The sequence below is a fragment of the Aplidium turbinatum genome, chromosome 4, assembly GCF_918807975.1.
Source record: "Aplidium turbinatum chromosome 4, kaAplTurb1.1, whole genome shotgun sequence".
In the NCBI taxonomy this organism is placed as follows: domain Eukaryota; kingdom Metazoa; phylum Chordata; class Ascidiacea; order Aplousobranchia; family Polyclinidae; genus Aplidium; species Aplidium turbinatum.
Genome location: NC_137475.1, coordinates 15,972,757 through 15,987,816, shown reverse-complemented (window position 1 = coordinate 15,987,816; position 15,060 = coordinate 15,972,757). Strand labels below are relative to the sequence as shown.

The following is a 15,060-nucleotide window of genomic DNA, read 5'->3' as shown; positions in this document are numbered from 1 at the left end:
GCAACAAAAACGCACGTAGTCTAAAACCACCCTAATGGGAAACTCAAATGTGACTCCATATTCCTCATAACTTCAGAGTTCCTAGACCTGAGGAGCCTTTCCAACCAGCTGCAGTTTAAACACAATACAATAAAAATCACTAACCTGAATTGCAACCAGAAGAAAGTCTACCAGTGCTCCAATACCACACATTCCAAATGTACAAAACTTTAAAATACCAATAGCAGGATATCCTAAATAGAACCTAAAAAGCAAGAAATCATTTCATTGCAAAAGGCTGAAATCAGGAAAATACATACGGTAATTGAGAGTACATAATCTGGAGCTGAAATTTGATTTTGCACTAATTTAATACAAGACTTACCTATCAATTCCTAACCATCCAAAAAATAAGGAAAGTCCAACAGCCACAGAGTAGTAATATCCATTGGTGTAACGACAAGTCACATTTTGCTCAAATCCAATCTTAAAAACAAACCAAACGATGGAACAAACCGACAATGGATTATGATGATGATGATGAAAATACAAAATGATAGGATATGGCAAGTATGCATGTGGCAAACAAAAATTTAATAATCAATCTGAGAAACACTGTAACAGTGAAAATCCACATTGGTTCTATCCACATGTCATTAAATTGCCAGTGTAGTAAAACATCTTATATATATGATTCTCTGCAATAAACAAAGTGCAGTGGACGACATTAGTTTGTCGATCAGTGGTCGAAGTATTGAAAGGAAGAAAATTATAAACTATGTTGACAGTGCAAGTTTGGATGAACGATTGAAATGGAATAATTATATTATTAATCATAGAAACTCAACCCATCCTTCAAGTGTAAAAGATGTGCAGGAGAAGCCCGGCCCATAGAGGGTAGAACTATCAATGACATCTAAATAGATAATGGAAAGTTAGAAGTGGTAGACGCTTTCTGTAACTACTTAGGTCAGTGGTTCTCAACCTTTTAACAGTGGGGTACCGGCAAAATTTAAAAAATATGTTTGCGGACCGGCAACCAAAGATCGTAGTGAATAAAATAAATATTTGTAACGTTTTGTTAACCAAAGTTGTCGTTGCGCACCATAATGCAAGGTTTTAGCATATGATTTGTATTGAGGACAAAAATTGGAATAAAATGGCAATCAAATCAACTCAAACAGAAAAATGTCAATCCATTTGCATACAAAATCAATATCATGGGAAATTTGCTGCTGTTGCGCTGCCAGTAGCCTATGTGAGGAAAATGAGATATCAAAGATGGTTCTAAAACACGTAGCTCTGTTTCGGCATCCAGGTGATTTCTTGGCTTTGTTTCTTTGCTATTTTAAAGCTGGAGATGAAAAAGAATTAATTGTTGTTTCTAAATAGCTAGTTGAAACAATTACTCCAGAAGTGTGACAATGATGTTTTTCGAATCTGGACTGCAAAGTGGAAGCACAACATATTGTAATTCCATCAGACTTTCTTTTTCATGAAGATTAAGGTCGCATGTGTTGACATTATCGATGCATGGATTGCTTGTCCGAAAGTTTCCATGTCGAGGATCTTCATGTTACGCAAAATGATCGTCAAAATTGTTAGCCAACTCTTTCAAGTGTTGACTGACAATGCTCAGCACCTCTTTTTACTTTTTTCACCACTCCATTTCACCAGCATTTTTTACAGCAAATCGGCTTGTCTTCATTCCACTCCGATGCACTATTTTCCGCATAGTCTTTGAAAAACAAGATCTTTGCTTTCTCTAACTCCTGTTCTGGCAAATTTAAATTGCAGGCCTGACTTTATCCCAAAACTTCAAACTTATCAAATTCCAAATTTTCGTCTCCAACGACTTTGAAATTTTTTAAAATCAAGGACAAAATTCCCCAATTGGTTATGTATTTCTGTGTTTCAAAACTTTTTGAAAACTACACGTAATTTGTCACAAAAAAATTATCATCAGCACAGAATTAGGTCATCAAAAAGTTCACCTTTATTTTCAAACAATTTTACGTGGAGATATGTCAGCTTTACAGCTGTGCATGTTTCACAGTGCGATCACAATTTTACAATATTGCTAATGACTCCACATTAAAATAAGCTTTGCAGAAAGTAAGATATTCTGCGGTCCGGCAAAAAAATTACACGGACCGGCGGTTAAGAACCACTGACTTAGGTGACATGCTCAAAATGCTCAGTGCAGGTGGAGGTACTGTCCTCAGCTCCACTACCAGAGTGAAGACAGCCTGGGCTAAATTCAAACAACTACTGCCCATACTCACCAACAAAGATATCCCCCTTTCCAGTAAAGGCAGGGTCTACAACAGCTGTGTCAGGCGGAATGGCCCGTTTCGGTGAGTCCGATTCGGTTAGTCCGATTCGGTGAGTCCGATCCCTTAACGGGGGATTTTTTCAATTTTTTTTTTAAATTTTTGGGTACCATAGCCTAATTATCATTGCCGTTTTAGGGTTAGGGGCTAGGAGTTAAGATTAGGAGTTAGAAGTTAGGAACTCACCGAATCAGACTCACCGAATCGGACTCACCGAATAGTAGCAGACCCGTGTCAGGAGTGTGATGTTGTTTTCGAGTGAATGCTGGGCAGTGACAAAAGAGGTACTGGGAAGAATCAAACGAAATGACAATGCAATGATACGGTGGATCTGCAACATCAGACCGCAAGAGAATCAGTACACCAGCTCAGACACTCTACTTGCCAGGCTGGGCTTGCGAAAGATTGAAGATGACTTCCGATTTAACCATCTCCGCTGGTTTGGACATGTTGAAAAGAGCAGCAGATGGATAAATCAATGCCGAGATGTGCCAGTAGCTAGTACAAAGAAGCCTGGACGTCCCAGGAAGACATGGAGTGACACTGTAAACGATGACAGGAAGCGGTGGCAGATGACCAACACTAACACTAGATCGTGATGAATGGAGACTGAGGATGTGCCTTGCCAGACCCCGTCCTACCCTGATTCTAGGAAATGAGACGTAAAACAGGAAGAAGAAGAAAGAAGAAGACAGCAGCTTGCAAAGGTCGGCGATATAGCATTTTAAGCTAACAAACAACATTACAAACTTTATATTATGCTTTGTTTCAATCCAAGGTACAATATTCCATTTTAAATTAGGGAAGAGCAAATTCTGCACTACTTGCTCCAATTCAAGTGTTACCTAACAAATTTATGCAATTGGTTTTGTATAGATTTGTTTTTAATACTAAACCAAAATGGTCAGAAGAGGATCAATGACTAGTGGTTTATCAACAACAAGGTTTGTATGAGATCGCACTAACATGAAGTCTAGTGTGTGACCTTTGACATGAGTTGGATCACTGATCAATTGTTTCAATCCAAATGTATATGTATAGATGAAATATTGTTAAATTGCACAACATCCACTGAACAAATATAATCAAGATGGAAATTTATATCTTCAGTTACAATAATTTCATTATTACATAAAGACAATTGCTCCAAATAGTTAGACCACTCATTAAAAAATATGTTAGTTTTAAATCCATTCTTTATGGAGGGAGTAGTAGTAGTCCAGTTTTAATCTGGTGATGTCCCCGTTATCGAGAGCTGCAATCGCAACTACCAAGTGTCGCAATCGCCTTCACACCCTGCCTCCACATCAATCTGTCTACGGAATGGACCATTTCGACAAGTCCGATTCGGAGAGTTCCCTATTCGGCGACAGCCTTTTTCCGATAGTTTCCTATTCGGCAATTGTTTTGAAAATCCAACGACACCTTCTGTTTATTTAGAGAATTTTGTATTTTATTCCACAATATCGTTTCTTTCGCATTCCAACAAAGAAAAATAAATTAAAATGAAATTTAGCGCAAAATGTTTGAACTATTAAATTAAAAAGTTTGCTCACATAAAATTGACATGTATCCTACGTCATCCACCTTCTTTGCGTCATGTTTATGTCATTCGTCATGTCATTCATTTTTTAAATAAGCTAGTTGTTGATGTCTTATGATATTTCAAATATATTTTACATCAAAACAACCTTTTTCACAAAACGATGTTGTAACTCAAAACAGTCAAAGAATTTTTGATGTCAACAAAATTTTTGAATGTAATGTAAAGGCAATTACATCGTTTTAACGTCGCCAGACGAAATCGTGTACAAAAGGGAACTTTTTCTGACCAGGTATAGGATAGGTTGTACCTGAGAAACATTTACAAAAGCCATTCAATTTGTCCAAAGAACCCAATTAGCCTAACAGTTCATATCTACATTGATTCAATGTCTGAATATTGAATAATATTCAATTGTTGGATTTACAGAAGGCGTCGTTGGATTTTCAAAAAAATCGCCGAATAGGAAACTCTCCAAAAAATGCTGTGGCCGAAGGGGGAACTTGCCGAATAGTAGCAGACCCATCATCTGTCTAACACGTTCTCTCTTGTTAAGCCCACCTTGCTGCTTTCCTCTTGAACTTGCCTTTTCCAATTCCATGTTTTCTTGGGTCGTTCTTGTTTTCTACGACCCTCCACTTGTAACTCCAGCGCTCTTTTCAAAACATCATCTCCATCCCTTCTCAAAACATGCCCATACCATCTTACTTCATTTGCTTTCACCAACTTATCAACATTCTCATTCAACCCAAGCAAGTTCATAAGTTCTACAGCATTTCTTTTGTCCATCAGCTTCACACCACACATTGCTCTCACCATCGCTCTCTCAGTTCTTCTTAAAATCGCCAATTCGTTTTCCCGTAAGCACCATGTCTCACTTCCGTACAGCATTGCAGATTTCACACAACTAGTATAAATTCTTCCTCTCATTTTCAGCGGAAATCTTCTACCACATTAACAACTCATGACACTCTCTGAATTTCACCCAACTAAACCTTACTCTTACTCTTTGCACATCTTCCATGCACCCACTTAATGCATTTCGTAAACAGAATTTGCCATCACTCTTTTTCCACATACACCACATGGGTCAATTTTGCTCCTTGTGATTTCCCTTCCATTCCACATATTACAACTTTTGTCTTTTTGATATTGACACGCATACCTTTACATTGAAGCGACTCCTTCCACTTCTCATATTTCTCTCTCAGACCTTCCATTGTGTCACTCAACAAAACTGTCCAAGGGAGGTGGTCGATAAGTTACACCAACTAATACTTGAATATTACCATGCTTTGAAATACATTCCATACGTTCAAACTGACAAAACTGATAGCTAGGTAAAATTTTACTCTTGTCAAGTTTGGCAGAGACATCCTACAAGAAACCCACACCACCACCACGCTTTCCTTGAGATCTGGGAACATGCAAAATGTCATAACCTTTAGCAGTGATGTTACTTAGCACAATTAGCACATGGCCATCAATTGAACTTCCTAACCAAGTTTCAGTCGGGGCACACACATCAACTTCTGAGTCAAAAATAAAGTCAGTTAAGGAAAGTGTTTTATTTTTGAGTGATCTTACATTTAAACATCCAATAATTAAGGAGGAATGAAAGTTACCAGAAGTGCCAAAATTATGGATTGGAATATGATTCTAAGTTAAGTTCAAGTAATTGCATATGTTTTCGATGAAGTTATAAGCCTACCAGATGATTTTGTGCATACAACTGAAATTAGTCTTTTGAAACACTTTTCTGCTTTCTTTTCTCTCCTGGTTGGCTTAATCCTGTTGATTTTCAAATTTATTAACTCATTCCCAGCTGTTTTCTCTAATCTCTACTCTCCACTTGATAGATTTTTGATTTTTAACAAATTGCATCTTACAATATTTTTAAATTTAAATACTGTATATAAGAAAATAAATCAATAGTTTTTTTTCAAGTCTAAACCTTAAACCATTTGACCAGGTTAACACTCACAATAGTATTTCAAAAATTTTTTTAATATAATATAATTTATGTTGTGGAACCGGTTTTCTTCCTATAGGATTCATCAGCACAACTGGATCGAAACGAAAAAATTACAGAAGATTACTATTTGTTCCTCGTTCTGTCAAAAAGTCGAAAAGTTCCTCGTTAAGTCTGTCGAAAAGTTCCTCGTTTTTCTAGTTTTTCCATCCCTTGTCACCTATTTCTGCCGCATTGATTGCTAACCTTTTGCATCTTGCAAGTTTAGCATGATGATGTAATAGAAGCGTTTGTTCCATTTTGCACCGTCATAAGCATTTCTTAATCATACTTGTAAAATTCATCTCAATTATTCTACTTTTTACTGCTGCTTGTACGGACAGTTTTAGTAAGTTACCGTATCAAATTGTTGCAATATTTTCTGTATTTGGTATATTTAGCAATACTATGAAGAAAAAAAAGAAATGAAAAAGAATAAAGCAAGGATATGAAGGTTTTGGACATTCAGTGACTTTTATTTTTTTATTTATTTAACATGTAAATTTGCGTTTTTTTTGGGCTAGTTGTGGTAATAGTAATCTTCTGTAATTTTTTCGTTTCGATCCAGTTGTGCTGATGAATCCTATAGGAAGAAAACCGGTTCCACAACATAAATTATATTATATTAAAAAAAATTTTGAAATACTATTGTGAGTGTTAACCTGGTCAAATGGTTTAAGGTTTAGACTTGAAAAAAAACTATTGATTTATTTTCTTAATGATTGCTTTCTGCGTTAGGTTGATCGCCCATTTGAGGAAGTGTCATAGTACCTGATCACCTTTACCAGTTAGTTTTTCTCACTTTTGATACTGTATATAACTATAAATGTTTTTTTAAACTATTAGTCCAGTCGTTGAAGCGAAAAAAAGGGTCGAACCTTGACTTAATTGGTGTAAAGCTGAAACTTTGCACATTGCTTCTGTTGATTATGTACATTGACCAAAAAAAAATCCCCGTGAAAATCTTTTGGTGAAAAAAAGTTATCCGCTTTTTTTGAAAATCCGCCAATTTTTTTCTCAAACTGGCGGATAAACAAACTTTTCAAACAAAAAATTAAAAACAAAAAAAATTTTCTACAAAAGGTTTTCCAAAAGGTTTTTTCTAGTAGGCCTATTTAGGCTATCACCAAGAATAATATATTAAAAATCTAGGAGAATCAGAGCACCGGAAAGTTGTCATTTTCAAGATGGCCGACAAAACAGTGTAATGACAATAATTCACTTAATATTCATGCTAGAGCTTTAATTCTGGCGTCTATCCCAAAGCTTAAGGTGGTAAAGAATTCATTAAAACAATTGAAAATGAAATTAACTCATTAGTTTAATGGAAAGACTTATATGAAACAAAACCAATAACGTGAAACATTGGCTGTACAGGAATGGCAGACCACTTATTAAGTTATTTACATTCAGTTGAATACTGAAAAGTTTGGGTGTTCATTAGGACAATTATCGCTTCTAGTACTAGTTGCAACGTTCATCTGATGAAATTGAAAGTAAAAGCTACAACAAACAGGATGGTTTATTGCTTTACTGACGTTTCGCGCACCATGAGAACGCGCATCCTCAGAGCGAATAACATTCAAAATAAAACTTCACAAGGTTATATACTGTAGTGCGGTTGAAGGCAAGAAAAAATAACAGATAACTTAAAATTGAACAACTGGCCAATGATGTGTGAGCGGTTACTTTCCACGTTAAATTACGTAAAAACCTCCATCAATTAGTCCTGGTCATCATCTTCATCCAGTAATGACTGATTGTACGTATTGTTACAGGCATCAAGTTGCACTGTCCACATGATGCGGTACAGGGTAGATTATTCTGCCTACAGCTACACCTGGCAGTGCTACAGCCAGTTGTACAGTTGCTGTAGGTTCTATAAGAGGGAATCTGGGTCAGCATCCATGTCCGACTCTGTTGTCACAAACTGACTGCCTTCCAGTTTCCAACCCCACCCGTAAGTTTCCATATCACCTCCTGTCCTAGCCAGACCATTATTTGGTAGTAAACCCTTAGACAGTGAAATTTTGTCGATGACTCAGTAGGTGGTAGGCGTTCTGGGCGTTCTGGTAGGCGTCACAAATGATTGGGAAGAGACTACTTTTTTATTAGTAATCTGTAGCAATGACGAGAGGGAATCCGTCCGCGTGCCCCCAAAAATCACAACCATTGCTTGACAATCTTTGTTCACAATGGATGCTGCTGTCTGCTTTGGAAGAAGGAAGTAATTGGCACAGTCTTTCAGAGTAGCAGCACCCTTTACCAGCTTGTGAAAGACAAATTGCTTATCAACACCAAAGATTCTTGATGCTGTGTCACATCCAGTGTAGGCATGTAGAAAAAGTAATTGGGAACATAATTCTTCACCCATCACCATTTTCAGTTCGTTTATTTGATACACTTTGTCAGCATTTTCCTTGTCGGAACGGAAATATAGATCTTTGTTTGCTTGTTGCGCATAATGAAGAAGCAGGACCAACAGATCTGTGTCTTCTTCAATCAACGTTGTCGAGTATGACATTACATTAACAACAGTAGCCTTCACAATCGGAACATCAGCATCCCCTGGGACATTGATCACTTTGCAGCCTTTTGACTACCCCGAAGTGTTTTACTGATCAAGTCGATCATTTTTCGTTTGTTTATGCCTACATTAACGTCATTCTCGGCCACAACACCATTCACAATATTCATCAGGGTTTGATCCTGAGAAAAAGGTACATAACCAGCCAGTGATGTATTCTGCGCTTCAGGATGCCTTCTGCGCTTCAGGATGTCTTCTGCGTCTTCAGGACCGAGATTGAGTGTCGGTTGCGTAGCGAAGTGGTGAGAACGTCTGCGCGACGTTCGAAAGGATGTGGGTTCGACACCGCTCCAGAGCACGCGACTGTGTCTAGACACAGACACTTAATGGCAACCCAAAATAAGGAGAGAAGCTGACTCGAAGACTAAGCCTATATGTCACTTCGCTGCCTCCTGTCGTCTGTTGTAGGCTATCACATCTGTGATCGCAGTGTCATTGTATGTTATGTATCGCCTTGGGCGCAAATGAAACACGATTATTATTATTATTTAGGAGTGCGTCTGTGCTTGGATAGTGATCATTAACAGTTGGAACACCATTATTGATGAGCCTTGCCGCAGTTTTAACTATTTCTCTCTTTTGTGACTTTTCATCATCCTCATGTCTTGTTTTTAGGTAATGAGATCGGAGGATTTCGGATGTCTTCTCTCTCATAGTGACAATGCAATGAAGGCCCTGACCTTCAGCTATATAAATAGATTCACCACACTGTTTCTATAATTGGGTCTTCAGATATTTTGATCCTTAAGGAAGGCAATCATCATTTGCTAAAAACTCCTTCATTTTAGATCTGAGGTCTGATATCGTTAACTGTTCTTCATCATTCCGTTCAAGATGGGAACACATCTTTAGAAATGCCTGGTCCTGTTCCTCATCCTTAGGTCGCCCAGATTTTAGACGTTTTGCCTCAGGTACTCTGCCGCATTGCAAGGGTACGTTAAATCCACATATAAAATTAACACTACAAGAATGATGGTATAAACAGTCCGCAGCATGCAAATCGCTACCGTAATATTCAATACGACCTTTCATGGCGCATGACCAATTGTCAGAACGTCTCTCACAACACTCTAATATAGTCCTTGCAAAAACATCTGTTTTAACAAAACTAAAGCCAGGTCTGTCCGTGAGAACTCCAGTCCCACAAAACAAACAATGAGTCTTACTGTGGAAATTGCCATCAAAAATTCGAACACTTTGTTTCCCCGTGAGGCAGGACCCACTTTCCTCTCTGTTCGTCTTAAGCTGCAGTGTATATCGATTGGGTTGGTATAACGTTTACGACAGTCTATGTGTACTTTTCGACCAGCTGTCGCAACAGTATTGTCCCCTCTATTAGTAGCCTACTAGCAGCATTAATCCTATCAGCACCTTTTTGACGCAGTATAGCCTACTGGAGGCTCCAGAAGCTTGAATTTCCTTGTCACAGACGGTAATTTCTTTGCAGGCATTTTTTCTGAACTCTTTTTCCGTGTATCCGTAAACTTCCTCCGGCAATCACGGTGGACCAAAACTTTGCCAGTGTGAAATAATTGCAGTATAAAATTTACTTTTAAATGAGCACCAACACTAACTATAATTTCATAAAAATTGAATAATTCAGTAATTGTATATCCGCCATTTTGAAAAAAATGGCGGAATTTTGAAAATAGCGGATAACTTTTTTTCACCAAAAAATTTTGACGGGGATTTTTTTTTGGTCATTGTACATAATGAACAGAACCAATGTGCAAAATTTCAGCTTTACACCAATTAAGTCAAGGTAAAACCCTTCAACGACTGGACTATATGTACTACAACACTTCTACTTGTACTACACTACTACAACAATCACTCCTACAACATATCTTTTGCTCCTTGCACATATCATACGGTAGTTTTAATGTTTCATATTGCCTTGCTGTGTTATTTCACTGTATTATGAATTATAATTTACAATATATCTCTGTTTTAAACTTTTAATTATTGTTCCTAATTTTTGGTGTTTTGTATATTTGGGTGACAGCTGACTTTGGTGACCTTTTGGAGTTTGGATAGGTCTTTCGCTATCATCCTTGTTGGCGAATTATTTAAGTGTTTTATTTATTTTCATTTATTCGCCAACAGAACAAAATAAACTGAATTGAATTACCAAGTGCTGCATCGGCTTTGACAAAAAATGTTAAACATTCGTTAAACTTATTGTTAAATATTTATTTCTTTTATGCTACATTTATTTGTGACCAGTAACCACTTTATACATTTTTCAAGCAACAATAGTATATATACAATAAGATGACACTAGTTTTAAACAAAAGTAATAATTTTACGTAAATTTCATGTCTGATACTATGAAACAATAAAATCAAGTGTGGTGATTCCCCTAACTACAAATTGTTTTTCTAAAACACAAAATATTTTTCATCACCCACTCTTTAATTCGGAATATATACTTTTTTGGTGGTAATCTCCTTCTAACTACTTGCATCTAGCCTATCTTACAAAAAAATAATTTCAGCCGAAAACTCAATCAACTTTGCACATACCGACGAAAATCGTGATTGAGAGCAAGGATTTTCGTGGAATCGGAAAAATCCGTAATGCGTAGTTTGGGAAATTCGTAGATATAACAAATCTTTCAAGTGCACGTTTATTTTGGAATAAACTTACTTACATTTGACATGGTTAGCTCCTGCATACCTACTGATTATTTTCACAGTTTCATCCGAAAAAAACACGTAATGGATACCAAAAACGACGATGTTGGTCTGTAGGACAATATATATAAATTACTGCAAATCTGAAATTTTCCTAATTCTTATTTATTTAGTAAAAAAATATCAATTCAAACATTTTAAAGACTTGAAAACAGAATAGCAGTGATGACATTACTCATTAATGCCATTACACAACGCAACAATCGACATAAGAAATTTATTAAGAAATTAAAATCAACAACACAGCATAGGCTATTCTAATCGGTAGGCACTTTAACGTAGTACACTGTCCGAATTCCAGAACGCAATCATGCGTGACGTACACGCAAATCAGCTGACTTCAGTCATGTGACTTAACACGTGATTATCTGGTCGTCTTTATCGAAAAATTTTGATACAAAGAAGTTTAACTGAATGCCTCCCCACAACCTGCGTGGCCGAATGGGTTAGGGTTAGGGCAAAGTAGTAGTAATTTCGATTGCATGGATTCGATTCCCACCTTCTGCTAATAGTAATACTATTTTTTCTTCTGCAACTGAACTGAGTGCAAGAAGAATCTTAATGACTGCAATCAATGGAGTTAATAAGGAAAATTGTGACTGAAATACCAGTGATGTCACATACGTCACGCATGATTGCGTTATGGAATTCGGACAGTGTACTACGTAAAAGTTCCTACCATTCTAATCAGCAGTCAGCACCTTCAAACAAGGTTGCCAGGTGCTGATTGAAAAAGTACGTAAAACTGACTCTAAGAATAATAGGGATGCAAACTATAAACTATGGTGGAAAAGTTTAAGTTAGCATACTGGTTTCTGCTAGTGCTTAATGTTTTATTTTTGCATATTTTGGATAAGGGAACGTTCAAATATTACGTAACGCCTTCGAGGGGGAGGGGGGGGTTTATGCAAAGCGTTACGTTAGCGTCACATCGGGGGGGAGGGAGTTCAAGCAAAACGTTACGTAACGCTTTCGAGTACGGAATGGTAGTTTTTTGTGCTGAATTTGTAATGAAAAAGCGTTACATGGGGGAGGGGGGAGATTGAAAAAAGCGTTACGTTGGCGTTACATGGGGGAGGGGGGGGTTAAAAATTCGGAAAAAAGGCGTTACGTAATATTTGAACGTTCCCTAAGCGCGGGCCCCATAAATTTGCCCACCCCAAAGGCCACTACACTAGCCTGTAAGTGTATACATGTTTAAATAAGTTTCTACATTCTCTAATGCATATATTATATCTGAATTATATCTGCATCTTACGCTACCTACTCTTCATTACACTTCCTCACCTTTTCTATGACCAGATCAAACGCGATATGCCAAACGTATGGTCGTTCTTGTGCAATGTTAAAATTTCGCCAATCACTATCAACATCTAGTGGTTGCTTTTTTGAACTTTTATTTGTCACATGGCGCTAGAGTATCATGTTGCAATTCTATTGATGTTTCATCAATTGGTCATTCTAAGCTCACTAGAAGAGAATTTCAGCAAAGTTAGTGCAGATGGTCAGAAAGTTTTCAATTTGATTTGGGAAAGGATTTTGGCCTAGGTGAAACATTTGCTGATTGCTGAAATCTGAAAAGCTGTTTTTGTCTACGTTTTAGTGCAGAAATAGAGATAGCAATCTTCTTACCTGTGCCGTTTCAGTTTTTGAGTTTAAATAAACATTAGCCTGTTTATTTTGAAGTTTTTGTTTTGGGTGATTTTACTAAATAATATTATTCGTGGTTAGGGAAATCACCATACTGTCTAAAAACCTCTACAGCCTGTTTCACTTTCATTAGAAGGACCTTATCCAAATAGAATAACATATAGAATTTGTAATTTATACATATATTATTTACTTGACTGCCATTGAAGCTTGCGACTACAAATCCCTCTCCAGAAATATCAAAAGAGCAACTGATTCCATTCAATGGACGACAACTAATAAATGCATGACCATCTTTGCTACAACCCCTAAAAACAAATCAATTCAGTAGTTTTCAAACTTTTTTTTCAGTGCAAATGTGTCCATGCACTGATATTGATGAAATTTTATTAAGTCATACAAAACAAAATGCACAAAGCAAACATGACATGACATGCCAGCTTTCAAAGTTCAATACAGTTAGTAGCTGTTCTTTCTATATCTTACACGTAAATATACTTTGGAAAGATTGATGACATAGTTTATTGGGATAATCAAACGATAAACAGTCAATTAAATGTTGAATAGTTCTACTTTTGAGATTGTAGATTGCTTCCAGACATCCTTGAAGGACCAAACAAATGGTTCAGCACTTCCAGCATATAAGAAATCACATTCTGAGCAGCAAACTTCTTCAAAATCGTCTTCAAAATAGATATATATAAACTACTTACAGCTCCACCGATATATCAGTCAGCCGATATTTGACTGATATATTTGACTGATACTCCTGATATCAGCCGATATTTATCGGCAGATATCAGGAGTAGCCGATATATTGCATCGGCTGTTTTTCGCCGATCAACATCGGCCAGCAAAAGCACACTCAAAACCAGTCATACATGCCTTTAGAAGAAATACAAGTTGCTCAAACGCGCATTTAAACTCTCTCGTTTTATTTATGTGCAAGCGGTTGCAAACAAACCATTTTTGCACGCAGCAGGTGGGTATGCTTTTGAATTTCTAGTTTTCTGCACGTGGAAGGGTGCTCTCCTAGCTGCCTATTTAATTGGTGCTGCCTGGTTGTGCTTCTGTTTACCGGGTTAGTGGCGGTGACACCGGTCTTTGTGCTAATCCTAGCAGAAACTCCTGTCGTGTTGGACTGATTTACGATGACAAAAGATGTTCTCTTCTTGGCATGAATGCTGAGAAACTATGTTTTTTTGAACTACAATTTGAAACTGTTGAACTTTGATTATTGAATTGAACACAAAAAAGTAGGCTAATGCATTTGGTTGTTTCTTTTTTGTTTGGTGTTTTTTTATGATTAGTGTTAAGAATGATTTTTCCATTACAGCAACCAATGCATAAACTTTCTTTGGTTTGTTGCTTAATAACTTTGTTGGTAACAAATTTTTCGTAGTTGATATATATCGGTTGAAATATATCGGTATCGGCCTAAAATTTTTATAAATATCGGTATCGGCCTGAAAAAGTGATATCGGTCGAACTCTAAAACTACTTGCAACAGCAACTTTACAATTGGCAATAACTTCCACTTTTGCAAACTATTCAACATTAGCCAGAACCCTACAAACTTTGGATGCAACCTATTTCGTCACCTCAAAAGATCGAAAGAAAAAATAGAACAAAACCGAAGTCGCTGATCAGAGTTTCACCAAAAATTTTTCCCCTTGAATTAATCATTGAATTTTTATGGGCCCCTAACAACCCTAACCTCGTATATTATACTTGATTTGCACAGTGACTCTTTATATGAGTGATTCCCAACCTTTTTGGGCTTACGGCACCTACAAAAGAGAAAAATATTTTGTGGCACCCCTTCAACAGTTTGTTTGAACAAACCTTAATCATTTCATACCAAAGACTTTGAAAAGTGGTATTCATAATCATAGCTTCTCTGCTTGACTTTTAGCTCTAATGCAGTGTGGAGAAAAGTGGGCATGTTCTGTTGGTACCTTTAGGAAAGCAAATTATAATAACATCAGAAATCAATAGACATAAAGTAACACAGCAGTTTTACTTGGACAATGAATGCCACTCTGAAACGGCATTTTGAAAAAAAAAGCAAACAAAGCTATACAGTATAGTTTAATTATTTTAAAGTCAGTGTGAAATTTGTTCTCAGTTTTACGTTAAAATTTCATTTAACCTATATCTGGGTGCACACTGCACATTCAGAGAACCTATGCAGTACTCTCATTTTTTTCTTTCTTGTAGCCTTTTAATTTTTATGTTTTGATTTTCGTCATAACAGAATA

General features: G+C 36.8%; 1 protein-coding gene across 2 annotated transcripts in view; it reads right to left on the bottom strand.

Moving 5' to 3' along the window:
* LOC145768086 (TM2 domain-containing protein 1-like) overlaps nucleotides 1-15,060 on the bottom strand; it is a 39,681-nt gene that overhangs the window by 4,820 nt on the left and 19,801 nt on the right. The window contains exons 2-4 of one of the 2 annotated variants that reach the window (XM_082579552.1): nucleotides 12,993-13,107; nucleotides 365-465; nucleotides 145-244 (exon numbers count right to left, since the gene is read on the bottom strand). In XM_082579552.1, coding sequence (XP_082435678.1) covers nucleotides 145-244; nucleotides 365-465; nucleotides 12,993-13,107 — 316 coding nt within the window. Of the gene's footprint in view, nucleotides 1-144; nucleotides 245-364; nucleotides 466-4,416; nucleotides 5,044-12,992; nucleotides 13,108-15,060 lie in introns of those variants that run through there. The other variant, XM_082579550.1, reaches the window with a different exon arrangement.